At 48.6% G+C, this 26,421-nt stretch overlaps 4 protein-coding genes across 5 annotated transcripts; 3 read left to right on the top strand and 1 right to left on the bottom strand.

The window, feature by feature from the left end:
• The first annotated feature begins 2,670 nt into the window (after positions 1 to 2,670).
• Positions 2,671 to 10,206, top strand: TMED6 (transmembrane p24 trafficking protein 6). Its single transcript, XM_025370978.1, has 4 exons — positions 2,671 to 2,941; positions 4,829 to 4,955; positions 6,493 to 6,641; positions 9,838 to 10,206. The coding sequence occupies exons 1-4, from the start codon at positions 2,729 to 2,731 to the stop codon at positions 10,069 to 10,071; spliced, it is 723 nt and encodes a 240-aa protein (XP_025226763.1). The 5' UTR covers positions 2,671 to 2,728; the 3' UTR covers positions 10,072 to 10,206.
• Positions 10,207 to 11,112: 906 nt separating this feature from the next.
• Positions 11,113 to 14,289, bottom strand: NIP7 (NIP7, nucleolar pre-rRNA processing protein). 2 transcript variants are annotated; one of them, XM_025370979.1, is made up of 5 exons: positions 13,956 to 14,289; positions 13,750 to 13,836; positions 13,510 to 13,648; positions 12,499 to 12,639; positions 11,113 to 12,284 (listed from the first exon to the last, which is right to left on the bottom strand). In XM_025370979.1, exons 1-5 carry the CDS (start codon positions 14,009 to 14,011, stop codon positions 12,165 to 12,167), a joined length of 543 nt encoding a protein of 180 aa, XP_025226764.1. In that variant the 5' UTR covers positions 14,012 to 14,289; the 3' UTR covers positions 11,113 to 12,164. The 2 variants fall into 2 exon arrangements, with proteins under 2 accessions (XP_025226764.1, XP_025226765.1); XM_025370980.1 differs by lacking the exon at positions 12,499 to 12,639 and having other exon boundaries at positions 13,956 to 14,035.
• COG8 (component of oligomeric golgi complex 8) lies at positions 14,173 to 25,160 on the top strand. Its single transcript, XM_025370970.1, has 6 exons — positions 14,173 to 14,670; positions 17,137 to 17,344; positions 18,795 to 19,622; positions 21,245 to 21,413; positions 22,715 to 22,997; positions 24,614 to 25,160. Exons 1-5 carry the CDS (start codon positions 14,207 to 14,209, stop codon positions 22,969 to 22,971), a joined length of 1,926 nt encoding a protein of 641 aa, XP_025226755.1. The 5' UTR covers positions 14,173 to 14,206; the 3' UTR covers positions 22,972 to 22,997; positions 24,614 to 25,160.
• Positions 23,209 to 25,154, top strand: PDF (peptide deformylase, mitochondrial). The gene is made up of 2 exons (XM_025370977.1): positions 23,209 to 23,817; positions 24,614 to 25,154. The coding sequence occupies exons 1-2, from the start codon at positions 23,244 to 23,246 to the stop codon at positions 24,769 to 24,771; spliced, it is 732 nt and encodes a 243-aa protein (XP_025226762.1). The 5' UTR covers positions 23,209 to 23,243; the 3' UTR covers positions 24,772 to 25,154.
• Positions 25,161 to 26,421: the final 1,261 nt, after the last annotated feature.

The raw sequence follows: 26,421 nt of genomic DNA, 5'->3' as shown, positions 1-26,421 counted from the left end.
AAAAAAAAAAAAAAAAAAAAAAACAATTCATCCATTAGTTATAAGTGGGAATCTTCATACAGCTTCATTACCTATTAACTGCATTTTGGGGTTTAGTACCTATTGTTCTTCTATCAACCAACCCCAACTGAAACCACAGGGAGAAGTTGAGAACTTGAGTTCCTTTTGGGCCAGCTGCCTTCTGCCTGCCGCTGGTTTGGTCTCCCTCTGAACCGGATTAGAATCCAGAAGCTTTTCTCCCCTTAACTCTCATGTGATTCAATGGTGCTCTCCAGGTAGAAGAGTGAAACTGATGCATTTAGGGAAACAAAAGATCCTAATCAGTGTTTCTTTATTTCATTTTATTTTTTATTTTTTTTGAAATGGAGTCTCACTCTGTCACCCAGGCTGGAGTGCAGTGGCACAATCTTGGCTCACTGCAAGCTCTGCCTCCCAGGTTCACACCATTCTCCTAGCTCAGCCTCCCAAGTAGCTGGGACTACAGGCGCCCGCCACCAAGCCCGGCTAATTTTTTCTATTTTTATTGGAGACGGGGTTTCACCGTGTTAGCCAGGATGGTCTCGATCTCCTGACCTTGTGATCTGCCCGCCTCGGCCTCCCAGAGTGCTGGGATTACAGGCGAGAGCCACTGTGCCCGGTATCAGTGTTTCTTAAACTTGAGAATGCCTATGTTCGTTAATATTTTTTCACATAATTCAGTGTTGTTTTTATTATAGTTACTGAAATGTGTACAAAGATAAAACTATGCTTACAGCTTCTGTAGAACTATGAAACTTACTATGAACTGACGATTGTTTCGCCGAAACCAAGTCACTGCTTATGACATGACCAGTGCTAGGACTGTGATGGTGGTGCAACTCGGGTGGGGGGTGCCTGTGCCACATGTGCTGATAGAAGTTCCCAGACTCTTCTACCTGTCACTTGGGCAAGACTGCCACAGAGCCACTGTGCTCCCAGAGTGCTGGGATGTCATCTGGCCTTTGCTAGAACTGAACCACACATATAGAATCTGTTTTCTGCTTAATTAGCTTGTGACACTTTGAGTCAATGCAAATAATTGCTGGAAGGTGTTGATGCTGTTTGTCTTTTGTTTTTCAAGATTATGACCAAGGCTAGGCGCAGTGGCTCACACCTGTAATCCTAGCACTTCAGGAGGCCAAGGCATGGGGATCACTTGAGCCCAGGAGTTTGAGACCAACCTAGGCAACATGGCAAAACCTTGTCTCTACAAAGAATACAAAAATCAGCCAGGTGTGGTGGTGCACTCCTGTGGGTCCAGCTACTCAGGAGGCTGAGGTGGGAGGATCGTTTGAGCTCAAGAGGGTGAGGCTGCAGTGTCTGTGCCACTACACTCCAGCCTGGAAGACCGAGTGATGCCATCTCAAGGAAGCAAAAACTATAGATTATGACTAAAAGCTGTTTAGGCAGTGTCAGAACTCAGAGGCTGACAGCTTGAGAATGAGAAACACTGTCCTGCTTGGTGGTTAAGAGCATGAGCCCCCACCGGGGACCCAGCTCTGCCAGGTGTGCTTGTGGGACGGTGAGCCATCACTGGAATCTCTGAATGTCTGTGTCCTCATCTCTAATGCCAGAGCTCACAATACCTCCCTTACAGGACTATTGTGAGAATAAAATAAGATGCAGGTAAATCTTAGCTCAGTGCCTGCCATAAAGGAGGTGGGTGTTGAAATCATGAATAAAAGAATAAAGATTAAGGATGTGAATAATACAATTGTCTTTAAGTGGGTTCTGGATAGCTTTTTCCCCCCATGGGTGCTGAAGAAGACCTGAATAAAAGAAAGATCAAGGCCGGGCGTGGTGGCTCATGCCTGTAATCCCAGCACTCTGGGAGGCCGAGGCGGGCAGATTACTTGGGAGTTCGAGACCAGCCTGGCCAACGTGAAAAAACCCCGTCTCTACTAAAAATTCAAAAATTAACCAGGCATGGTGGCAGGCACCTGTAATTCCAGCTACTCCGGAGGCTGAGGCAGGAGAATTGCTTGAACCTGGGAGGTGGAGGTTGTAGCGAGTAGAGATCGTGCCACTGCACTCCAGCCTGGGTGACAAAGCTACACTCTGTCTCAGAAAAAAAAAAAAAAAAAAAAAAAAGGAAAGATTGAGGCTTTGGATAATATAATCATCTTTCGGTGGGTTTGGATAGCTTTAGGTGACTGTTAGGTGGAAGGCATCAGCATGAGCACTGTCAGTGGAGGGGTCTGAGCACCATCCTGGCACTGTATTCATCCACTTACATCTTTGCACACATATGCTGTGATTTGCTCTGAGCTGCAGCACTGGGCAGAGAGAAGTGTTGCCCCATGTGTTTATAGGAGCAATTTGATGTAAGAGAAGAGTCTCCCCAATCAACTTTTTGTCAGTGTATTCAGATAGTTGTAAACTTACCCAGTATTATATCCCCAAGAAGCAGGAACTAAAAAATGACAGCCCTAAGGAGGGGTGGAGAGACCTCTTCTGAGGTGGTAGACCTGTGTAGCACCCATGAAGTAGGTTTGGTAAGCCACTGAGTTTTTGAGGTGAAAGCAAAACTTCCTCCTGCGAGCCAAACATAGGAGTATCATGGCAGTTCTATTATGAATATCTATGTGTGGCCCTGAAATGGGCCTAAATGTGACTTGTGGAGTTAATCATTAGCTCAGCGGTTGTCTGAACGACTTGATTCCCCTGGGCTGCGAGCAGTTCACCTGCAGAGGAAGCTCCAGAAAGCAGCATGTCCCCCTTGCTCTTTGGGGCTGGACTGGTCGTTCTGAATCTAGTGACGTCTGCCAGGAGCCAGAAGATAGAACCTCTAAGTGGCTCTGGGGACCAGCCACTCTTCCGTGGAGCTGATCGACATGACTTTGCCATCATGATCCCTCCAGGAGGCACGGAATGCTTTTGGCAATTTGCCCACCAGACTGGATACTTCTATTTCAGTTACGAGGTATGTGGGTGACTGGCCATACTGGGGGCTTTTTTTTCCCTCCTTTACTCATAAAGTGGGTCAGGTTTTAGGCCAAAACAAGGTCTGGTTGTCTTTATTATGCTGTGATTCCCCACCTGTTAATGAAATGGACCTGCAGTTAGAGGGAAACTCTAGCTGGGTGAATAATCATCAACAGGAGCTAAAACATATGGTTTGGTTCTCACATCAGGGGCCATGCTCAAAGCCATGGGGCAGACGGGGTGCCTCTCCCTGAAGAGGTAACCATTACATGTACTCGGATTTGGGGATGAGAGGAGAGAGAATACACTTTTAATATATTAAAACAAAATGGATAATAGTGCTTTGGAGACTGATCCAGAGATTTCAAAGAAAGCTGCTTCAGTTTATGGGGGTGGGGGAGTGAAGGCTCTGCTGCCTTTAGGAGCAGTTCTGGCAAATCGGAGATTCACTAGCTCAAGTTTTCTGTATTCAGCCAGTTAATCCTATTTTTTTTTTTAGGACGGTAAGTGTTTTCAAGTTACCTATTCAAAGGTCAAGTACTTTTATCCATACTGTGGTCTTATACCATGTTGTCCCAGGATGGTGAACTCAATATGAAAGTTAGAGGCTGTTCATTTCGTTTGTGCTTTATCTTAGGAATCTGTTAACTTTCTAATTTTTGTTTACACAGTAATAGACTTTGTTGATCTTACTCCATTCCACTGTAACATTTATTTTAAATAAACTTATCAGAGACTTTTCTTACCTTTGAATTTCTATTAGAACAGCAGCCACTACTAAGCTCACTGTGGCTAATCAAGATCTAGCTTGGGAGTGAGTGTCCATGGAGTGCTTGCTGTAGGTGTGCACTGCCAAGCAGCAAATGCCCAAATCTGGGACATCATCGGGGAGCTCAACCACCAAGCAAGTTCATTCAAGAACTCTACAGCCAGGCCGGGTGTGGTGGCTCACACCTGTCATCCCAGCACTTTGGGAAGCTGAGGCAGGCGGACCACCTGAGGTCAGGAGTTCGAGACCACCCTGGCCAATATGGTAAAACCCCATCTCTACTAAAAATACAAAAATTAGCTGGGCTTGGTGGCATGTGCCTGTAATCCCAACTACTTGGGTGGCTGAGGCGGGAGAATCACTTGCACTCGGGAGATGGGGGTTGCAGTGAGCCGAGTTGGCGCCACTGCACTCTAGCCTGGGTGACAGGGCAAGACTCTGTCTCGAAAAAAGAAAAAAGGAAATTCTACAGCCAGAATCATACACTTTTTTTTTAAAGACAGAGTCTTGCTCTGTTGCTCAGGCTGGAGTACAGTGGCATGATCTCCACTCACCGCAACTCCCGCCTCCCAGGTTCAAGCAATTCCCCTGCCTCAGCCTTCAAAGTAGCTGGGATTACAGGCGCACGCCACCATGCCTGACTAATTTTTGTATTTTTTAAGTAAAGACAGGGTTTCACCATGTTAGCCAGGCTGGTCTCAAACTCCTGACCTTGTGATCTGCCTGCCTCGGCCTCCCAAAGTGCTGGGATTATAGGCATGAGCCACTGCGCTCGGCCCAGAATCATACATTTTAACCGATCCACACCAACTGTGTGGTCCGAGCAAGACATGTCTTCTTCACACAGGTGCTGTTGGCATTCTGGGCAGTTCTTTGTCCTGCTGTACTGTTTCCTACATTGCAGACGTTCAGCTATGCTGTGCCTCCTCCCCTTAACACCATCACTGTGACACCTCAGAATCCTCTAATCAGTTCCAAACCCCAGCAGCAGGTTGGGCAGTCCCACCCCAGACAGAGACCACTGTGCTGATGACTGTGGGATGTCAGTCTTACCACTCAGCTGGCTTCCTCATGATGTAGCAGGGGTTCTGCTGCCTACTTAATGTGTCTTGGCAGGTTCAGCGGACGGTGGGGATGTCCCATGACCGGCATGTTGCTGCCACGGCACATACCCCACAGGGATTTCTCATAGACACCTCCCAGGATGTTCGGGGCCAGATTAACTTCTCTACCCAAGAGACAGGTCTGTTTTCATTACCATGGCTATTATAATAATCATAGGGTTCTATGAAATTAGAGAAATAATGAGGAAGTATACAAAGATGTTTAAACAGTAGGAAAAAAATTCAGCCTTTAACACCAAAAACCAGTGTTCCTGGAGACTGCTGACCTCCAAGGATGCCAAGTGGCAGTCCACTGACAATTTGGGGACAACACTCCGGGTGAGCATTCTAACTCTAGGGTTCAGCAGCTCAGTTTTATCTCGTTATCTCCAGTCGATCAGATTCTGGGAAAGTGACCAAAAAACAGAGACCCATTTATAATACAAATTCCAATTAACAAATGTATTACAGGGAAGTATTTCTTTCCAGTCATCAGAATATTTGAGTCAGTTACTAAAAGCAGACTCAGAACAAAAGAAAATGCATGATATCCATGTGAGATATCCACACTCCACAACAAAGCACTCCTCCAGCCAGGTCAAGCCTGTCCCACTTTGGACAGCACCAGTGTCTTAACTGCCCTCTTCACTAGCCAGCTGCACTAAAAAAGACATTTTCTCAACAGGGGCATCAGACAGTCCTTCACTATAAAGCACAGGATATGTATCAGTGTTAAAAGATCTTGAACAGGCTGGGCGCGGTGGCTCATACCTGTAATCCCAGCACTTTGGGAGGCCAAGGTGGGCGGATCACCTGAGGTCAGCAGTTCGCGACCAGCCTGCTCAATATGGTGAAACCCCGTCTCTACTAAAAATACAAAAATTAGCTGAGCGTGGTGGCAGGCCACCTGTAATCCCAGCTACCCAGGAGGCTGAGGCAAGAGAATCGCTTGAACTGGGGAGGCAGAGGCTGCAGTGGCCCAAGAGCATGCCATTGCACTCCAGCCTGGGCGACAGAGAGAGACTCTTGTTTCAAAAAAAAAAAAAAAGATCTTGAACATCTTTGGCCCCTACATGCCAGTAGTGCCTTCCAATCATTCTGACTTTCAAACACTGCCACACCTTTCTAATCCCACCCCACCGCATCTTCCACCGGTCCTCTCCACCCCCCGCACACACAAAGGGAAGGAACACCAGCCCCAACAGATATCCCACACCATGAGTCAATGCACAGATGTCTTAGAGGCAATCACTCCAGGAGAGCTGCTTTCATGCACTATGCATCCAATTTTTTTTTTCTTTCCTAATTTCAAGATGGTGTCCCTAGCTCTAATGGTATAAAAGGACCAGGCAAACACCCATGCTCTTAACTCAATCTGTTGAGCAGGAGTTCCTTAATACAAGATGTGGGAATTACATGTTGGCAAAGAGAAAATATTGTTTGCCACTATCCAGTATGGAAAGGACTAGTTACTAAAATTTGGCCATACAATAAGTAATATTTAGTACGAGTTTAACATAAGGTCCATGTCTTCCGTGTCAAAAACGGCATCTTTGTACTTTCTAAGTAAAAAGAAGTTGCTGTAGAATTCCAAAACTAGAGGACAGATACCTCCAGAGAATCCTTAACAAAGGGGAGGAGACCAAAGACTTGGTAATGATCTAAGAATTCCTACAGGTTTTTATCAGCTTTGTCTAAATAATCAGCATAATCACTTCGGCTCTGTGCAAGTGTACCTCAACTTTGGAGTCTTCTATGAGGGGCCTGAGACTGATCACAAACAGAAGGAAAGAAAACAACTGAACGATACTCTGGATGCAATAGAGGTAAGGAAGTGTTTTGTGGAAGAGAAACATCTGTGGAAACTGATTTTAACTTCAGAGGGAAGATGACTTCATTTAGGTAGAAACCAAACAGGCAAGGGGATGTGAATCTCTTAATAAACTATGACTTGACGGGGCGTGATGGCTCACGCCTATAATCCCAGCACTTTGGGAGGCCAAGGTGGGTGGATCACTTGAGGTCAGGAGTTTGAAACCAGCCTGGCCAACATGGTGAAACCCCGTCTCTACTAAAAATACAAAAATTAGCCGGGCATGGTGGTGGGCACCCGTAATCCCAGCTACTCGGAAGGTTGAGGCTGGAGTATCGCTTAAACCCCGGAAGGCAGAGGTTGCAGTGAGCCGGGATCGCGCCACTGCACTCCAGCCTCGGATAGAGCCTGTCTCTACTAAAAATACAAAAATTAGCGGGGCATGGTGGTGGGCACCCGTAATCCCAGCTACTCGGAAGGTTGAGGCGGGAGAATCGCTTAAACTCCGGAAGGCAGAGGTTGCAGTGAGCCGAGATCGCGCCACTGCATTCCAGCCTCAGCTAGAACGAGTCTGTCTCAAAATAAAATAAATTATGACTTGAAGCTCTTGAAATTCCACCTTCATTTTATACCAAGGGTTGGCAAACTATGTATGGCTCACAGGCCAAATCTGGCCCATTGCCTGTTTTTCTTTAAATTGAGATATAATTTATACACCATCTTAAAGTGTATGTCCGTGGTTTTTTAGTATATTCCCAAGGCTGTGCAACTATTAGCATCTAATCCAGAAGTTTATCACCCACCCACCCCCCAAAATCCCACTACCCATTAGTCATTCTCCGTTCTATTACCCCAGGCCTGCCTATCACTGTTCTACTGTCTCTATAGATTTACCTACTCTGTACTTAATTTCTGAGACAGGGTCTTACTCTTGTCCAGGCTACAGTGTGCAGTGGCTTGATCACAGCTCACTGCAGCCTCAATCTCCTGCGCTCAAGCAATCCTCCCACCTCAGCTTGCCAAAGTGCTGAGATTACTCAGCATTTTGAGCTACTGTGTCGAGATTAATCAACAATTTGAGCCACTGCGGCTGGCCTCTATACGCTTTATTTAAATGGAATCACACAGTACATGGGGTTTTGTGACTGGCTTATTTTTATTGTCATTTTTTGAGACGGAGTTTCGCTCTTATCTAGGCTGGAGTGCAATGGCGCAATCTCAGCTTGCTGCAACCTCTGCCTCCAGGGTTCAAGTGATTCTCCTGCCTCAACCTCCTGAGTAGGTGGCATTACAGCCGCGTGCCACCACGCCCAGCTAATTTTTGTATTTTTAGTAGAGACGGGGTTTCACCATGTTGGTCAGGCTGGTCTTGAACTCTTGACCTTGTGATCCGCCCAGCTCAGCCTCCCAAAGTGCTGGGAATACAGGCGTGAGCCACTGCGCCCTGCCTGAATTGTCTTTTTATTGTTGAATTTTATTTATATATTCTGGATACAAATCCCTTCTAAGATACGTGAGTTGCAGATATTTTCTCCCATTCTGGCAATGTCTTTTCACTTTCTTTTTTCTTTTTTGAGACGGAGTCTCGCTCTGTCGCCCAGGCTGGAGTGCAGTGGCGTGATCTTGGCTCACTGCAACCTCCGCCTCCCAGGTTCAAGTGATTCTCCTGCCTCGACCTCCTGAGTAGCTGGGACTACAGGTGTGTGCCACAATGCCCAGCTAATTTTTGTATTTTTATTTATTTATGTATTTATTTATTGAGACACAGTCTTGCTTTGTCACCCAGGCTGGAGTGCAGTGGCACAATTTTGGCTCACTGCAAACTCCATCTCCCGGGTTCAAGTGATTCTCATGCCTCAGTCTCCCAAGTAGTTGGGATTACAGGCGGGTGCCACCACACCTGGCTAATTTTTGAATTTTTAGTGGAGATGGGGGTCTCACCATGTTGGCCAGGCTGGTCTTGAACTCCTGACTTCAGGTGATTGCCCAACTTGGCCTCCCAAAGTGCTAAGATTACAGGAATGAGCCACTGCGCCCAGCTATTCTTCACTTTCTTTTCTTTTTTTTATTTTTTTGAGACAGAGTCTCGCTCTGCCGCCCAGGCTGGAGTACAGTGGCACGATCTCGGCTCACTGCAACCTCTGCCTCCCGAGCTCAAACAATTCTCCTGCCTCAGCCTCCGGAGTAGCTGGAATTACAGGCATGTGCCACCACACCCGGCTAATTTTTGTATTTTTAGTAGAGACGGGGTTTCACCATGTTGGCCAGGCTGATCTCAAACGCCTGACCTCAGGTAACCCGCCCACCTCGGCCTCCCAAAGTGTTGGGATTACAGGCGTGAGCCACTGCGCATGGCCCACTTTTCACTTTCTTAGTCTCTCCTAAATGCACAAAAACTCACTGCCTGTTTTTGTAAATGGAAGTTTTCTTGAAACACAGCCATGCTCATTTGACAATTACATATTGTCTGTGGCTGGTTTTGTACTACAGTGGCAGAGTTCAGCAGTCACAAGGGCCTGCAAAGCCAAAAATATTTACCATCTGGCCTTAAAGTCCACAGGCTCTTGTCTTCTACCATATACAGAGAATATAAAACATCACCTGGAATGGTAACAACATGCTGAGTACATCTAGATCTAGAGGTCCTCTGGAAGAGCTCTCTAGTTTGAGAACTGAAGTTTTCCATTATTTAAAAATAAAACAAAAGAAGGCCGGGGCAGTGGCTCATGTCTGTAACCCCAGCACTTTGGGAGGCCAGTGTGGGTGGATCTCTTGAGCCCAGGAGTTCGAGATGAGCCTGGGCAACATGGCAAAACCCTGTCTCTACAAAACAAAACAAAAAAATACAAAAATTAGTCAGATGTGGTGGCACGTGCCTGTAGTCCCAGCTACTAGGGAGGCCGAGGTGGGAAGATCGCTTCAGCGCAGAAGGTTGAGGCTGCAGTGAGCTGTGACTGCGCCACTGTACTCCCGCCTGGGCAAACAAGTGAGACCCTGTCTCGAGAAACAAAAACAAAAATTGCAAACTCAAGTCCAGATCATATTTCATACATAGCACACACAACATTTATCAACAACTATAATAGTATTGTACATCTTAAAATTGTATGGGTAAATTATTTGACTTCCAGGTAGGTTAGTGCTGGTGAGCACCCAGGTGAGGCTAGATGGGGGTTTGGAAGAATCCGTTTTAAAATTTTCTCTCATAGGACAGCACACAAAAGGTGCAGAACAATATCTTTCACATGTGGCGATACTACAACTTTGCCCGGATGAGGAAAATGGCTGACTTTTTCCTTACCCATTCAAACTATAACTACGTGAACTGGTGGTCGACAGCCCAGAGCCTCGTTATTATTCTTTCTGGAATCCTGCAACTGTATTTCTTGAAGCGTCTCTTCAATGTTCCAACAACTACAGACACAAAGAAGCCAAGATGCTAAGCTAAGGTGACTATAGCACCCTGGGGCTTAGTCGAAATCAGCTTTGTAATGTTATGGGACAAAAATCAATCTATCTCATTAATGTTTTAGTCTGCTGTACACATCTAAAAAAGCAAAATGGCAATAAAATAATAATGAAAAAGTTCTGAAGAAGTATTAAATGTATGCATCAAAATACTGTTCATCATATAGCAGTCCCTTAGCCTTCACTGAGTCTACTTAGAGGCTAACAGAAAATCTTAGAAGGAAGACGAGTTGAAAAAGGCCACAATCAAGTTTGCTTACATATAAAAGCAGGAGTCGGTAATGTTTTATTCTTAAAGACTTCACCTTTGGAACTTAAAATAAGCAGTATATTCATTAAAGAAATAGTTTGGTTTTGCAATACAGGAAGTCTTTACATTTTTTGTCTATAAAATGTTACTAAAGAAATATTCTAATGATCTTAAAATAACTTTGGGAGGCACGGGGAGGACAAAGGGACTGAATTTTTTTTTTTTTTTTTTTTTTTTTTTTGAGACGGAGTCTCGCTCTGTCGCCCAGGCTGAAGTGCAGTGGCGCGATCTCGGCTCACTGCAAGCTCCGCCTCCCGGGCTTACGCCATTCTCCTGCCTCAGCCTCCCGAGTAGCTGGGACCACAGGCGCCCGCCACCTCGCCCGGCTAGTTTTTTGTATTTTTTAGTAGAGACGGGGTTTCACCATGTTCGCCAGGATGGTCTCGATCTCCTGACCTCGTGATCCGCCCGTCTCGGCCTCCCAAAGTGCTGGGATTACAGGCTTGAGCCACCGCGCCCGGCCGATAGGGACTGAATTTTTATGTCGCGGTCTTTGATCAGTGCTTTTAGTTCAATCCAGTCAAGTAAGTAAAGGTTCATAGAAAAAATTATGTTTTATAAAATCATAGTGATGAAAAAAAATTCCAGCTTAGGATCATCCCATCCAAGAAAAATACTGAGAAAACAGCTTGTAAAAAAGAAGGTAATATAATCAAATTATACTCATAAAACTCTACACTTAATAACAGGAATACATAATATAAAAAATATAAAAATAATTCTTACCATTTATTCCACACCTATCATTTCCCAGGCACTGTACACCATACTCTAGATGCTTTACAATCAGACGGAGTCTCACTCTGTCACCCAGGCTGGAATGCGATGGCACCATCTCGGCTCACTGCAACCTCTGCTTCCCCGGTTCAAGCCATTCTCCTGCCTCAGCCTCCCAAGTAGCTAGGACCACAGCCATGTGCCACCACACCTGGCTAATTTTTTTATATTTAGTAGAGATGGGGTTTCACCATGTTGGCCAGGCTGGTCTCAAACTCCTGACCTCAAGTGATCCATCCGCCTTGGCCTCCCAAAGTGCTGGGATTACAGGCGTGAGCCACTGTGCCCAGCCTACAATCATGATTTCTAATTCCAAAAATCAGAATTTCTAATTCTCAGGTAGATGGCCAAAGCTATTTTTTTAAGTTTTGTATCTTTTTAAACAGAAGAAAACGACCCTTATTAAAGCTGAATGACTCATTTAAGGCCATACAGCTGGTAGGTGGCAGTAGTGGGGTTTGAATACATTTTTCTTCCATACCACACACCAATTACCGTATAGAAAAACAGCTGAATTGCTCTTATTATTTTAGACAAATTTCATTTTTGAAACCCCACATGTGGTTTATTATTCTGTTATGGAAATATCTATCTTGCATATTAATAAAAAAGACAATCCCTGTGTTCTTATCATGAGTTTAGAAAACAAAGTGTTATCACAGATAACAATAAGCTATTCTTGTTCCTAGTTCCAATGATTTTGAACCTATTTCTCAGAACAAGAAGCCCTCTGATTCCAATATGAAACAGAGTATTCTATTTCATCACAAACACAAAGATCTGAAACCCCATTTTTGAGCTCTCTCTGTATATAATAAGAATCCAGCCTGCATTTGTCAATGATAGAGAGTACAGTAAATAAGAAGTCCCTGAAGAGGTCAGAGTGTTGACAAAATTCAACATGATGATGGAGTCCACACAAACACAGGAAACAAAGCTCGGCTCTTCCATACAGCCGCCTGTCCTTGCAATGACTTCGTTTTAAGTCAACGTCTCTTCATGCCGCACATATTCCCCAACGTCTGCCTGATGAAATACCACAATCGCCATGGGGTCTACTTTTCTGCAGTCTTGTGTAGATTTTGCTGCCACCCCAAAACCCTGGGATTCAAAAGAAGAGACATTAACTCACTGAAGTCATTCAATATACCCATATTGAGGGCTGGAAATAACAAAGACGGAAAAAATACAGTTCTGGTCTTTCTGGGATTCAAAAGGTGCTGCGAATTTATTCTCTCAATCACCCAGATTGAAAACATATCCTTCTTGAATAAAAGAGTACTTGAGTTCTGTAATAGCTGCCATCTCTACTCACCAAAGGGATGTCTGCCATGGAGTACACCACCACGCCCTGGTACTGAGAAGTATTTTCAGTGATTCGACCCAGACCAGATTTCAACACATGGTTCCCATACAGAAACGACTGCTCTGCACCAGGCTTTATCCACACTTTATACTGTAAGAGAATTAAAATCCAAGAGACACAAAAACGTTACTATTTCTATCCATGCAGACAAACTAGCTGCTGGATCTGTGAATAATTTTCTGAAACAATTTTAGGGGAAACAGAAAGAGACTCATGTTTTCCTCAAACTGTCCATCTCCTGAACAGAAATGCAGGAAGTTGCCCAGCGCAGTGGCTCACGTTTGTAATCCCAGCACTTTGGGAAGCCGAGGCAGGTGGATCACTTGAGGCCAGGAGTTCGAGACTGGCCTGGCCAACACGGCGAAACACTGTGTCTACTAAAAACAAAAAAAAAAATCAGCCAGGTGTGGTGGCACACACCTGTAACCCCAGCTACTCAGAAGGCTGAGGCACAAGAATCGCTGGAACCTGGAAGGCGGAGGCTGCAGTGAGATCGCACCACTGCACTCTAGCCTGGGCGACAGAGTGAAACTGTCAGGAAGAAAAAGAGAGAGATAAATGAAAAGAAAAAAAAAAGAGCAAGAAAGAAAAAGGAATTTAAAAAAAGAAATGCAAAAAGTTATTTTCTCAACTCTACAGGGATCATTTTCCATGGCCAGGTTAACAGCTCTTTTTCTGGACCCCGGTGTCTTCACTGCTGCCACTAACTTGCTTTCTGATCTCTAGCTGGGTCTGCCTAGGCTTTTCTACTTTGCTGGAGAAAACTAACACTACACAGCCCCACAGCACTCCTATCCCAAAGCCCTGACCATGCCGAAGGTGCAAGACCTCTGCACATCTCCATGTGCTGACACTCCTCCAAGCACACTATCAGGAACTCTGTGGGAGAAAAGCTGCCGGACAATCTGCCTAATCCTTGACTTCATCGCCCGTGGCAGAATTGGAAACCACCCCACAAACCTTGGCATAAGGTGCAAGGTAATCCAGGGCTGTGACGTGCAACCGAAACTTGTGGGTTTTAGTGAATTTTCCAAAGCAGGTCCCCAGCGACACCAGCTTGTCCCCGGAGATATTAGCGGCCAGCTTCATAATCTTCTCACTAAAAGGGTAAAGGGGGAGCACCGCTGCGGATGAAGAAGGCTGGTGGGACCCAGGTCTCCCCTCCCCTGGGTCCATGCTGCCTGCCCGGCCCCGCCTCACCTCACATAGTACACCCGGTCGTTGTGCAGACGGAAACAGTAGGTGCCATCGGGCCGGTCCACCAGCAGCTGAAGATTCTCCCCGATACTGAGGGCAAAAAGAGGACTGGAGACCGCGCCCGAACGCACCGGTCTAGGCACCGCGCCCCCACTCCACCCCTAGCCACCACACCCACACACTCCCGCCTCCGCCCCGCGCGCTCCTACTATTTCGCGATCTTCTCAAACATGACACGGGTCTCTTCTTCAGTCAAAGGCCGCATTTTCTCCGTGGGCTGGAACACCGGATCCTCGTGCCTCCGTAAGCGGAAACGGAAGTCGGCCGCTTGCTGCTCCCCGGCAACCCCAAAGCCTTCCTCCCTAGCCCCGTACCAATAGTTCCTCTCGCTAGCGCCCAATAGTCTGGACGACCGCCGGGGAAAGCAAGCCGACTGGATGAGAAAAGATAGAGACCGGAAATGGTCCTGTTTCTTCCTGTCCTAAATTCGGAGTCAGCGCCCCCGGTGGTCCGGAGGGGAAGTGACGTTGTTGCGGGGAAGATGGCTACCGCGGCGACTGCCCCATCGTCGGCCACGGCCAGGGCCACGGCAGCGGCTCTCGGCGAGGTGGAGGATGAAGGGCTCCTGGCGTCGCTGTTCCGGGACCGCTTCCCTGAGGCCCAGTGGCGCGAGCGGCCCGATGTGGGCCGCTACCTCCGGGAGTTGAGCGGCTCGGGGCTGGAGCGGCTGCGGCGCGAGCCCGAGCGCCTGGCGGAGGAGCGGGCGCAGCTGCTGCAGCAGACACGCGACTTGGCCTTCGCCAACTACAAGACCTTCATCCGCGGCGCCGAGTGCACCGAGCGCATCCACCGCCTCTTTGGCGACGTGGAGGCATCGCTCGGCCGCCTGCTCGACCGCTTGCCCAGCTTCCAGCAGAGCTGCAGGTGCGACGCGCCTGGCGCTAAAGGGGTTTTTAACTGTAAAAGCTGACGTTTACGATGGTAGAAATAACTAACACTTATAAAGCGTTTACCACGTTCCAGGCTCTCTGATGAGCGCCTTATTAATCCATTTAAACCTCACAACAGCCTTCGAGGTAGGTACTGTTATCCCCCTTTTTTTTTTTCTTTTTTGAGACGGAGTCTCGCCCTGTCGCCAGGTTGGAGTGCAGTGGCGAGATCTCGGCTCGCTGCAACCTACTTCTGCCTCCCGGGTTCAAGCGATTCTCCTGCCTCAGCCTCCTGAGTAGCAGGGACCACAGGGGTGCGCCACCACGCCCAGCTAATTTTTTTTGTATTTTTAGTAGAGACGGGGTTTCAGCATGTTGGCCAGGATGGTCTCCATCTTTTGACCTCGTGATCTGCCCGCCTCGGCCTCCCAAAGCGCTGGGATTACAGGCGTGAGCCGCCGCACCCAGCCCTGTTATTTCCATTTTACATATGAGCAAGTCAAGACAGAGATTAGTGATGTCTAAGGACACAGCTAGGAGGTTGCGAATTCAGAACTGATGACCCAGGAGCATATCCCTCCCTTGAAGGGCTGTTGTGGGCACTAAAGAAAAAGGATTCATGCAAAGCTCTTATTATCGGGTCTGACATAGTTAACATTATAGGTGTGAGCTGAATATATGTGTACATTTGTATACTTATTTTATACGAAAGCTTGGACCAGAGGTCATCTGCTTCAAAACTTCCATTGACGGGAAGCCGACAAGGAAATCCTCCCATTTGAGGGCATCAGATATCAAAACGCCTCTCCTTTTGGACGTCTGGATGCGGTGGCTCAGCCTGTAATCCCAGCACTTTGGGAGCCTGAGACTTGAGCCCAGGAGTTCAAGAGCAGCCTGACCAACATAGCAAAACCCTGTCTCTACAAAACAAAAAATTAGCTGGGCGTGGTGGCGTGCGCCTGTAGTCCCAGCTATACAGGAGGTTGAGGTGGGAGGGTCAGTTGGGCCCGATTGTGCCACCGCACTCCAGTTTGGGAGGTCGAGGCTGCAGTGGGCTGTGATTGTGCCACTGCATTCCAGACTGGGTGACAGAGTGAAACTCTGTCTTAAAAAAAGAAAAAAAGCCCGGGTGCGTTGGCTCATGCCTGTAATCCCAGCACTTTGAGAGGCCAAGGCAGGCGGATCACGAGGTCAAGAGATCGAGGCCATCCTGGCCAACATGCTGAAACCCCATCTCTACTAAAAATACAACAATTAGCTGGGTGTGGTGGCGAGCACTTGTAATCCCAGCTACTTGGGAGGCTGAGGCAGGAGAATTACTTGAACCTGGGAGGCGGAGGTTGCAGTGAGCCAAGATGGTGCATGCCAGAGCACTGCAGCCTGGTGACAGAGCAAGACTCCGTCTCAAAAAAAAAAAAAGTCCTTTGTGAGTCATATTCTGTCTCCATAGATCCTCAGTCCATTATCCTTAGTTCTGCCTTCCAGCCTTTCATGATTAAAGTTTAATTTTTCTTTTGAGCCTTTGGATATCTGACAGCAGCTTTTGTACCCTTCCATGCTCCAGAGTAGACAAGGGACTTGATAAAGCAGGTCTCTGCAAATATAGAGAAGTGTTGAAAGTAGACTGTGGCAGGAGCTATGGTTGAACATTAGCACAGGAGAAGATGAAGACCTGAGGGAATATGGGGAAAGGTTGTGGATTCTAGGCTAGTTAGTGCTTCATTATGAAAATAATGATAGCTATTGTTAAATATTTAACTCTGTGTCTTTTACTATTTTTACTCTGATGCATTTGCTCTGTTTCAAGTTCTGTGTTAAATGCTTCCCACGCATCATCTCATTTCTTACATCCTTGTGAGGAGGGTCCTATGTACTTTTTTTTTTTTTTTTCCCCGAGATGGAGTCTTGCTCTGTTGGCCAGGCTGGAGTACAGTGGCGCCATCTCTGTTCACTGCAACCTCCACCTCCTGGGTTCAAGTGATTCTCCTACTCAGCTTCCCGAGTAGCTGGGACTACAGGCATGCGCCACCACACCTGGCTAATTTTTTGTATTTTTAGTAGAGATGGGGTTTCACTTGAACCCCTGGCCTCAAGTGATCCGCCTGTCTCGGCCTCCCAAAGTGCTGGGATTACAGGCATGAGCCACCGCGCCCGGCCCTATATACTGTTTTACCAATGAGGAAATAGGTTCAGAGAGGCCAAGTACCTTGCCACAGCCAGCCAGTGGCATATCTGGATTTCTGTCTGTTAGATTTATTAATTGTATGTTTTTGGACAAGTTGCTTAACCTCTCTGGGATTAAAAATTTCCTCAATTGTAATAATGCTTACCTTATAGGTGGGGTGTGAGGAATAAATCAGATAGATCATCCAGCCCAATGTTCATAGCAGGTGCTTGGTAACTGTAGCTAAGGTTTGGGTACAGAGCAGTGAAGGACCAACATTCTCCTGATTATTACTAGGAACTTTGTGAAGGAAGCCGAGGAGATCAGCTCCAACCGTCGGATGAATAGTCTAACCCTAAACCGGCACACAGAAATTTTGGAAATACTGGAGATTCCTCAGCTCATGGACACCTGTGTCCGGAACAGTTATTATGAAGAGGCCCTGGAGCTTGCAGCCTATGTACGCCGACTGGAGAGGAAATACTCTTCCATCCCTGTCATCCAGGTAGCCAACTTACCCACAGAGGACTCAAAGTAATGTTCTTGTAATCATTTATTCTGTGGTCAGGACTGAAACTTTAGGTAGAAACCCTTGCATGTTTCATATCAGTTTCTGAAAACATTCATTTATTCAAAATACATATTAATCACGTGCCAAGCACTGCTCTATATGCTGGGGATACATTGTGAATAAAGTGGTCCTGGCTCTCATGCAGCTTACGTGCTAATGGGAAGTCTGATAATTGACAAAGAAATAAATGATATCATTTCAGATAGTGGTGTCTGATTAAAAAAACAAAATGGGGAATGGGGTAGAGGGAGTCTAGGGTAGGTTTCTTTAGGTAGGGTGATCAAGACAGACTCTTCTGGGGAGGTAACACTTAAGCTGAGACCTAAGTGAGAAGAAGGAGCCAGCCCACAAAGATCTGAGGAGAGAGTGAACCAGAAAGTGTGAAGAACAAGTGGAGAGGGTTGAAGTGGGCAGAAATAGAGGTATTTAAGGGATACAGAGGCAGCCAGAGTTAATGGATTGTAGTAGTGGGAGAGCATAAGGAAGCAGGTGAAGATGGAGAACCAGGTAAGGCCACCAGTATAAGTCCCAATGAGTGGTTGGAATTTTCTCGATTGCAGTGGGAAGTCACTGGAGGGTTTTAAGCTTTTTTTTTTTTTTTTGAGACAGAGTTGCTCTGTCGCCCAGGCTGGAGTGCAGTGGCGTGACCTCGGCTCGCTGCAACCAACATTTATCTCCCAGGTTCAGGTGATTCTCCTGCCTCTGCCTCCCGAGTAACTGGGATTACAGGCCTGCGCCACCACACCCACCTACTTTTTGTATTTTTATTTTATTTTTTTTTTTTTGAGACAGAGTCTCACTGTGTCACCCAGGCTGGAGTGCAGTGGCCGGATCTCGGCTCACTGGAAGCTCCCCCTCCCTGGTTTACGCCATTCTCCTGCCTCAGTCTCCTGAGTAGCTGGGACTACAGGCGCCCGCCACCTCGCCCCGCTAGTTTTTTTGTATTTTTTTAGTAGAGATGGGGTTTCACCATGTTAGCCAGGATGGTCTCAATCTCCTGACCTCGTGATCCGCCCGCCTCGGCCTCCCAAAGTGCTGGGATTACAGGCTTGAGCCACCGCGCCCGGCCTTACTTTTTGTATTTTTAGTAGAGACGGGGTTTCACCATGTTGGCCAGACTGGTCTCAAACTCCTGACCTCAAGTGATCCGCCTGCTCACGGTGCTGGAATTATAGGTGTGAGCTACTGCACCTGACCAAGTTTTAAGCTTTTTAAGCAAGAGAGTTAACCTGATCTTTGTTGGTGAACCTACAGGCATCAGCTTTAGGAAATTACTTCATGTTTCAGGAAAGCCATGGGAATGTTGGTCTGCAGTCTTCAGGGTTAGGGGAGTGGGTTCTAGAGAGCATCCTTCCCAGCACAGTGTGACTCTATGTATTGTCAGGGCATCGTGAACGAAGTGCGCCAGTCCATGCAGCTGATGCTGAGCCAGCTGATCCAGCAACTGAGGACCAACATCCAGCTCCCTGCCTGCCTCCGTGTCATTGGCTACCTGCGGCGCATGGATGTCTTCACTGAGGCTGAGTTGAGGGTGAAGTTTCTTCAGGCCCGAGATGCTTGGCTCCGGTCCATCCTGACTGCCATTCCTAATGATGATCCCTATTTCCATATCACAAAAACCATCGAGGCCTGCCGTGTCCATCTCTTTGATATCATCACCCAGTACCGTGCCATCTTCTCAGATGAGGACCCACTGCTGCCCCCTGCCGTGGGTGAGCACACCGTGAATGAGAGTGCCATCTTCCATGGCTGGGTGCTACAGAAAGTCTCACAGTTCCTGCAGGTGCTGGAGACCGACCTTTACCGGGGCATAGGGGGCCGCCTGGACTCTCTGCTGGGCCAGTGCATGTACTTTGGGCTGTCCTTCAGCCGGGTGGGAGCTGATTTCCGCGGTCAGTTGGCTCCTGTTTTCCAGCGGGTGGCCATCAGCACTTTCCAGAAAGCAATTCAGGAAACAGTGGAGAAATTCCAGGAAGAAATGAACTCTTACACGCTCATCTCAGCTCCAGCCATCCTGGGCACCAGTAACATGCCTACTGTTGTGCCAGCCACCCAGCCAGGGACGCTGCAGCCACCCATGGTGCTCCTAGATTTCCCACCCCTCGCCTGCTTCCTCAACAATATTCTGGTCGCCTTCAATGATCTGCGCCTCTGCTGCCCTGTGGCCCTGGCGCAGGATGTGACTGGGGCCTTGGAAGATGCCCTTGCCAAGGTGAGCACATTCTGTTGGTTTTCGGCTACTCTGGGCCTTCTCTGGTAACGGGTGGCCAGATTTTTGTAATAAACCCGTCTATTTGACAGTGGTGTCTGCTGACATGGAGAGGTTTAGTGTGGTGTTGGAGGTTCTCCTGGTTGAAAAGCTCTGGCCAGTTGCCCTTCATGGGACCTAGGACAGTCCATGAAGTGACTTGCCTATAGTAACAATTCAGTAATGCACGTATTAGCTTTCTAGTGCTGTGTAACAAATTCCTAGAAACTTAGCTTCCAGCAACACATTTATTACTTCCCAGTTTTGGTGGGTCAGGAGTCCAGTCTCAGCACAACTGGGTCCTCTCTGCTCAGGGTCTTACAGGGTTGCCATCAAGGTGTTGGCTGGCCTATGGTCTCATCTGGAGGTTGGGGCTCCATTTCAGACTCATTCAAGTTGGCAGGGGTCAGTTCCTTGCAATTGCAGAACTGAAGCTTTAGCTCCTAGAGGCTGTCTACTCCATAGGCAACTGACAACATGGCTGTTTGCTTCCTCAAAGCCAGCAGGAGAGCTTCTCTCTTGCTTGAGTCTCTTCTTTTAGGTACCTCCTTTCAAAAGATTCATTTGATTAAGTCAGACGATTAGGGACTTTAATTACATCTGCAAAACCCTTCACCTTTAGCATATTTTTTTTTATGTTTTATTTTATGGAGAGAGAGTGTCTCCCTATGTTGCCTAGGCTGGTCTCAAACTCCTGGACTCAAGTGATCCTCCTGCTTCAGCCCCTCAAAGTGTGAGATTACAGGTGTGAGTCACTTGAACCCAGGAAGTCCAGCACCAGAGTCTGTGTTCTTACCCTGTCGCTATGCCACATGTCTGTAGTGTCAGCTAGGCTGCTCTGTTGGTTTTGAAACCTCTCTTTCCTAGCTGTTTTCTTCTAGTTTTCAGTGGTTCTAGCTTTCTGGAACCTCAGGGGCCTTAGTGGAAACCTCATATAGTTTTGCTTCATTTTCCTGGATCCAGCACAGTTCTGGTTGGTCCTCTATGGAAGTTAAGAACCACGTATTGGGCCAAGCGCAGTGGCTCACACCTGAAATGCCAACACTTTGGGAGGCTGAAGCAGGATGATCTCTTGAAGCCAGGAGCTCTAGACCAGCCTGGGCAACAAAACAAGACCCTGTCTCTACAAAAAATTTTAAAACTTAGCCAGGCATGATGGTGCATGCCTGTAGCCCCAGCTACTTGGGAGGCTACGGTGGGAGTATTCCTTGAGCCCAGGAGTTTGAAGCTACAGTGAGCTATGATGGTGCCACTGCACTCCAGCATAGGTGACAGAGCAAAATTGTGTCTCTGAAAAAAAAAAAAAAACATGTATTCTCTATAGTTTTATGACACTCCTCCACTAGAACTGGAAACTACACCCATAATGTAACAAGTTGGGTCTGAACTTCACATTAATAAAGTGACACAATTGTGGAGAATGACCATAATTTTGAGTTTAAATGAGACAGTAAAATAATGTACTGTTAAATTAGTTTGTTCAAGAAAACTTGAGGGGGGTATACCTTTTTTTTGCCTAGTTTCACACACTGCTGTCTCAGTGGTGATAGGCTGTCCCAGTGATTGATGGTGCCCTTGTCTCTTAGGTAACTAAAATAATCCTGGCCTTCCATCGCGCTGAAGAGACTGCCTTCAGCAGAGGGGAGCAAGAGCTCTTCGTCCAGTTCTGCACTGTCTTTCTGGAAGACCTTGTTCCGTATTTAAATCGCTGTCTCCAAGTCCTTTTTCCACCAGCTCAGATAGCACAGACTTTAGGTAAGAAAGAATATTTTGTAAACTGCCTTACTGATGTGTAATTCACATACTAAATAATTCACCCATTTGTGTAAGTCAGTGTTTAGTAAATATGAATCCAATTTTAGAATATTTCCATCACTCCAAAAAGATCCTTCATGCACATTTGTAGTCATTCCTCGACAGCATCCTTAGCCCCTGGCAACCTACTTTCTGTTGCCATAGATTTGCTTTTTGTGGACATTTCATAAAAATGGAATCATACATTATATGGCTGTATCTGGCTAAGTGGAAGAAGCCAGTCACAAAAGAACCACATACGTATGATTCCATTTATGTGAAATGTCTAGAGAAAGGGTTTTTAAAGTCTTTTTTTTTTTTTTTTTTTTTTTTGAGGTGGAGTCTCGCTCTGTTGCCAGGCTAGAGTGCAGTGGCACAGTCTTGGCTCACTGCAACTTCCACCTCCCGGGTTCAAGCAATTCTCCTGCCTCAGCCTCCCGAGTAGCTGAGACTACAGGCTCGCACCACCACGCCCAGCTAATTTTTGTATTTTAGTAGAGACGAGGTTTCACCACGTTGGCCAGGATGGTCTCGATCTCTTGACTTGTGATCTGCCTGCCTCTGCCTCCCTAAGTGCTGGGATTACAGGTGTGAGCCATCGCGCCCGTCCTAAAGTCTTTTTTCCAATTCACTTTCACGTCCTTGTCCCCTTGTGATGGGAGAAGGGCTTGGTTGAGGCGCAGCTTCCCAAAGGGCAATGGGTCAGTGCATCACACTTGCAAAGCCTGGCTGCCCTCCGCTTTTCCCCTGGGGCTCCCTGAGGTCTGGATTCCTGCTGCAGGTGCCCAACAGTGCTGCTCCATTACCTTCTGCTTCACAGTATAGCTTCCTGTTCCCTATGACAAAGGTGGTTTTTGCTGTATTGAAATACAGTAATTGATGACTGGGCGCAGTGGTTCATGCCTGTAATCCCAGCACTTTGGGAGGCCGAGGCGGATGGATCACCTGAGGTCGGGAGTTTGAGACCAGCCTGGCCAACATAGTAAAACCCCGTCTCTACTAAAAATACAAAAATTAGCCTGGCTTGGTGGCGGGCGCCTGTGATCCCAGCTACCACGGAGGCTGAGGCATGAGACCTGCTTGAACCTGGGAGGCAGAGGTTGCAGTGAGCAGCGATCATGCCACTGCACTCCAGCCTGGGCGACGGAGCGAGGCTGTCTCAAAAAAAAAAAAGTAATTGCTTCTGTTTTTTCTCCTTAAACTTCTATATTGAATTTTATTAATAACTTTTTTCCATTTTGCTTTCCCCACGTCTGGGGCAGGCATTCCTCCCACTCAGCTCTCCAAGTATGGAAACCTCGGGCATGTGAACATCGGCGCCATTCAAGAGCCCCTCGCCTTTATCCTGCCAAAGAGAGAGACGCTCTTCACCCTGGATGACCAGGCGCTGGGGCCTGAGCTCACAGCTCCAGCACCAGAGCCTCCCTCCGAGGAGCCACGCCTGGATCCCGCGGGCCCAGCCTGCCCGGAGGGAGGGCGAGCGGAGGTGGACGCGGAACCGCCCAGCGTGGGGCCCTAGCCGGCGTCCCCAGCCTCCAGAACGCGGTGCGTGCGGTACCCGGCGCGGGGCTGGGGGACAAGGTTGCGTCGCCCTGGAAGGCCCAGGGCGGGCTCGGGAGGGAGGAAGACGCTCCCGGCAGAAGAGCGGAAGGGGGCGGTGCCCACTCCCGCTCTGGGCAGGAAGTGGGGGATCCAGCCGCTTCCTTGCTGTGCGCTGGCTGACGGCGCTTCCCGGCGTGCCCTGTGCTGCGGCCGGAAGGGGCGGGCCGGGTTTGTGCTGCAGGGGCCGCCATGGCCCGGCTGTGGGGCGCGCTGATCCTGCGGCCGCTCTGGGCGGCAGTGCCGTGGGCAGGGGCGGCAGCCGTCGGTACCCGGGCCTGCAGCTCCACGGCCGCCCCGGACGGCGTCGAGTGCCCTGCGCTCCGGCGCTCCTACTGGCGCCACCTGAGGCGCCTGGTACTGGGTCCTCCCGAACCGCCGTTCCCGCACGTGTGCCAGGTCGGGGACCCGGTGCTGCGCGGCGTGGCGGCCCCGGTAGAGCGGGCGCAGCTGGGTGGGCCCGAGCTGCAGCGGCTGACGCAGCGGCTGGTCCAGGTGATGCGGCGGCGGCGCTGCGTGGGCCTAAGCGCGCCGCAGCTGGGGGTGCCGCTGCAGGTGCTGGCGTTGGAGCTGCCCGAGGCGCTGTGTCGCGAGTGCCCGCCGCGCCAGCGCGCGCTTCGACAGATGGAGCCCTTCCCCCTGCGCGTGTTCGTGAACCCCACCCTGCGGGTGCTGGACAGCCGTCTGGTCACCTTCCCCGAGGGCTGCGAGAGCGTCGCCGGCTTCCTGGCCTGCGTGCCCCGCTTCCAGGCGGTGCAGATCTCAGGTGCGGGCGGCGGGGCCGGGGCGGCTGGAGCAGCGCGCGAGTCTTTTCCGCCCAACTCTGGCGAGAGCGCGGAAGTGGTCGCGGTTCATCTGCCGTACCTCCCGCAGGAACGAAGTGGGATGCGGGAGCGTACAGGTCTCAGGACGGATAGAAGCTCTTGTGGGGCAGAGCCCGCTCAGATAGGACGCAGGGGCGAGGAGGGGTCTCCTAATTCCTGACAGCCTGGCGTCTTTCTGCTCCCTTGCTTTCTGAAGCAAACACTCTTTTCGGCGCTAGTTAGATCCGCCACGGTGGAGTTGGAGAAGTGGGGATTGGCCCCCCAGCCTGGCCCAGCCCGGGGGGCTAAGCCATTCCCCGCGTGGTACCACAGGGTGTCTCGCGGAATGCGGGCTCTGCTGGGGTCGGGGTGATTGTTCCTGCAGAGCAAGCTCGTCGGTTGAAGAGGGTCAGAAAAACAGTGGGGTCTTAAGCTGCAGAACGTCTGTTAGGAGTTGAGAGCCCACGGATATCTCAGAAACGGGAGGAGTGTTCGGAAGGGTCGCACCGTAGGAAGATGATTTCTCATCTCAGCTCTACAGTGAGCTCCATAACCTAATACCAGAGTTGGGAACCAGGTTGAACACTTGGTAATGGGCCGATGTGAGGCACGTTTTCCAGTTAGGAGAGGAGCTGCTGTCTACATTTGCCGTCTGCTGTTGCCTCTTGTCAATGGGAACAGCCAGGTGCAGAGGTGAGGAGGTTGGGGATGATGCAGTTCAGCTGTTCCCGCTCACCAGGGCTGTAACTTGCTTTGCAGGGCTGGACCCCAATGGAGAACAGGTGGCGTGGCAGGCGAGCGGGTGGGCAGCCCGCATCATCCAGCACGAGATGGACCACCTGCAGGGCTGCCTGTTTATTGACAAAATGGACAGCAGGACATTCACAAACGTCTGTTGGATGGAGGTGAATGACTAAAGCTTTGCTACTGGGGCTGAGGATTCCGGATACCAAGACGCACACACTTCCACTTTGAGCTGGGCACATCTTACTTCGCATCAACTTGGATGGCTTGCATATGACAGGAAACTGGACTGCCAAGGCATGGCAGACTGAGCTGGAGGAAGATGTCAGAAATGTTTGCCCTGAAATCAGCTATGAACGGAATGTTGTTTACAACTTGAGGAGAAAAATCACCCCCAAAGGAGTGGACGTTTCCTGACAATTCTGTATGGAGGAAGGTGGGGTAACTGCATTCGTCTGCAGTAGACACGAGTTCCTCGGACCTGTATAATCTCCCAAAGCCAAGGTTTGGTAATAATGTAGCCCCTAAATATCTGAAAGCTGTCTTTAAAAATGCAGGTAAGGCCGGGCGCGGTGGCTCAAGCCTGTAATCCCAGCACTTTGGGAGGCCGAGGCGGGTGGATCACAAGGTCAGGAGATCGAGACTATCCTGGCTAACATGGTGAAACCCCGTCTCTACTAAAAATACAAAAACCTAGCCGGGCGCGGTAGCGGGCGCCTGTAGTCCCAGCTACTTGGGAGGCTGAGGCGGGAGAATGGCGTGAACCCGGGGGGCGGAGCTTGCAGTGAGCCGAGATCGCGCCACTGCACTCCAGCCTGGGAGACACAGTGAGACTCCGTCTCAAAAAAAAAAAAAAAAAAAAAAAATGCAGGTAAGCGTGTGATTGGCCATTTGTGCCGAGTTCTTATTTTTACAGAGGGCTTGTGGCCTTGGACACCAGTTTGCTTATGGAAATGAAACAGGACAGAATCGTCCCTGCTCAAGGAAGTGTTCAATGACAGCACGGGTGTAAATGAGTGCCCACACATTTTAACAGCCTTGGGCAGGATTTTGCTGCTGACATCTCTAGAGCAGCTGGTTCTTGGCTCATTCTTAGGTTAGAGGCCATGGATCAGGGCTAGGGGCAGGGGTGACAATTGAGAAGTGCAGTGAGCTTCCTTTAAAAATTGGGACAGACACAGAAAGCAGGACTAGTACTTCCTGGTTATACACTTTTTTTGTAAAAATGAATTAACATCACACCAACCAGTGTGTAGATTTAAGTGTCTGCCAGGCGGGGTGGCTCATGCCTGTAATCCCAGCACTTTGGGAGGGCGGGGCGGGTGAATCACGAGGTCAGGAGTTCAAGAACAGCCTGGCCAAGATGGTGAAACCCTGTGTCTACTAAAAATACAGAAATTAGCCAGGCGTGGTGGCGAGCGCCTGTAATCCCAGCTACTCGTGAAGCCAAGGCAGAGAATTGCTTGAACCCAGGAGGCGGAGGTAGCAGTGAGCCAGGATCATGCCACTGCACTCCAGCCTGGGCGACAGAACAAGACTCAAAGGATGATTCTGACTGTAGAGTTTTCTTTTCTTCTCTGTCTCAAAAAAAAAAAAAAAGTGTCAGCTTTGTCAAGAGGTGAAGGAACTCCAGTTTTATTTATTCTTTGATTTTTTTTTTTTTAAAGATAGAGACGGGGGTCTCACTGTGTTGCCCAGGCTGGTCTCAAATTCCTGGTCTCAGGCAGTCCTTCTGCCTTGGCCTCCCAAAGTGTGGGATCACAGTTGTGAGCCACAGTACCCAGCCAAACTCCAGTTTTAGTTAAATTGTTTCACCTTTTTTT

This window comes from Theropithecus gelada, chromosome 20, assembly GCF_003255815.1.
Source record: "Theropithecus gelada isolate Dixy chromosome 20, Tgel_1.0, whole genome shotgun sequence".
In the NCBI taxonomy this organism is placed as follows: domain Eukaryota; kingdom Metazoa; phylum Chordata; class Mammalia; order Primates; family Cercopithecidae; genus Theropithecus; species Theropithecus gelada.
Note: the sequence above shows the minus strand (reverse complement) of the source record. Positions and strands in the feature narration are given on the sequence as shown.

Coding starts and splice junctions, on each gene's coding strand:
- PDF (XM_025370977.1), top strand. CDS start 23,244: ATGGCCCGGCTGTGGGGCGCGCTGATCCTGCGGCCGCTCTGGGCGGCA. Junction 23,818..24,613: donor CCAGGCGGTGCAGATCTCAG/GTGCGGGCGGCG, acceptor CTTGCTTTGCAG/GGCTGGACCCCAATGGAGAA.
- COG8 (XM_025370970.1), top strand. CDS start 14,207: ATGGTCCTGTTTCTTCCTGTCCTAAATTCGGAGTCAGCGCCCCCGGTG. Junction 17,345..18,794: donor CTTCCATCCCTGTCATCCAG/GTAGCCAACTTA, acceptor ATGTATTGTCAG/GGCATCGTGAACGAAGTGCG. Junction 21,414..22,714: donor TCAGATAGCACAGACTTTAG/GTAAGAAAGAAT, acceptor CGTCTGGGGCAG/GCATTCCTCCCACTCAGCTC.
- NIP7 (XM_025370979.1), bottom strand. CDS start 14,011: ATGCGGCCTTTGACTGAAGAAGAGACCCGTGTCATGTTTGAGAAGATC. Junction 13,837..13,955: donor TTTGAGAAGATCGCGAAATA/GTAGGAGCGCGC, acceptor TTTTGCCCTCAG/TATCGGGGAGAATCTTCAGC. Junction 12,640..13,509: donor ACCTTGCACCTTATGCCAAG/GTTTGTGGGGTG, acceptor ATTCTCTTACAG/TATAAAGTGTGGATAAAGCC.
- TMED6 (XM_025370978.1), top strand. CDS start 2,729: ATGTCCCCCTTGCTCTTTGGGGCTGGACTGGTCGTTCTGAATCTAGTG. Junction 4,956..6,492: donor CTTCTCTACCCAAGAGACAG/GTCTGTTTTCAT, acceptor GAATTCCTACAG/GTTTTTATCAGCTTTGTCTA. Junction 6,642..9,837: donor ATACTCTGGATGCAATAGAG/GTAAGGAAGTGT, acceptor TTTCTCTCATAG/GACAGCACACAAAAGGTGCA.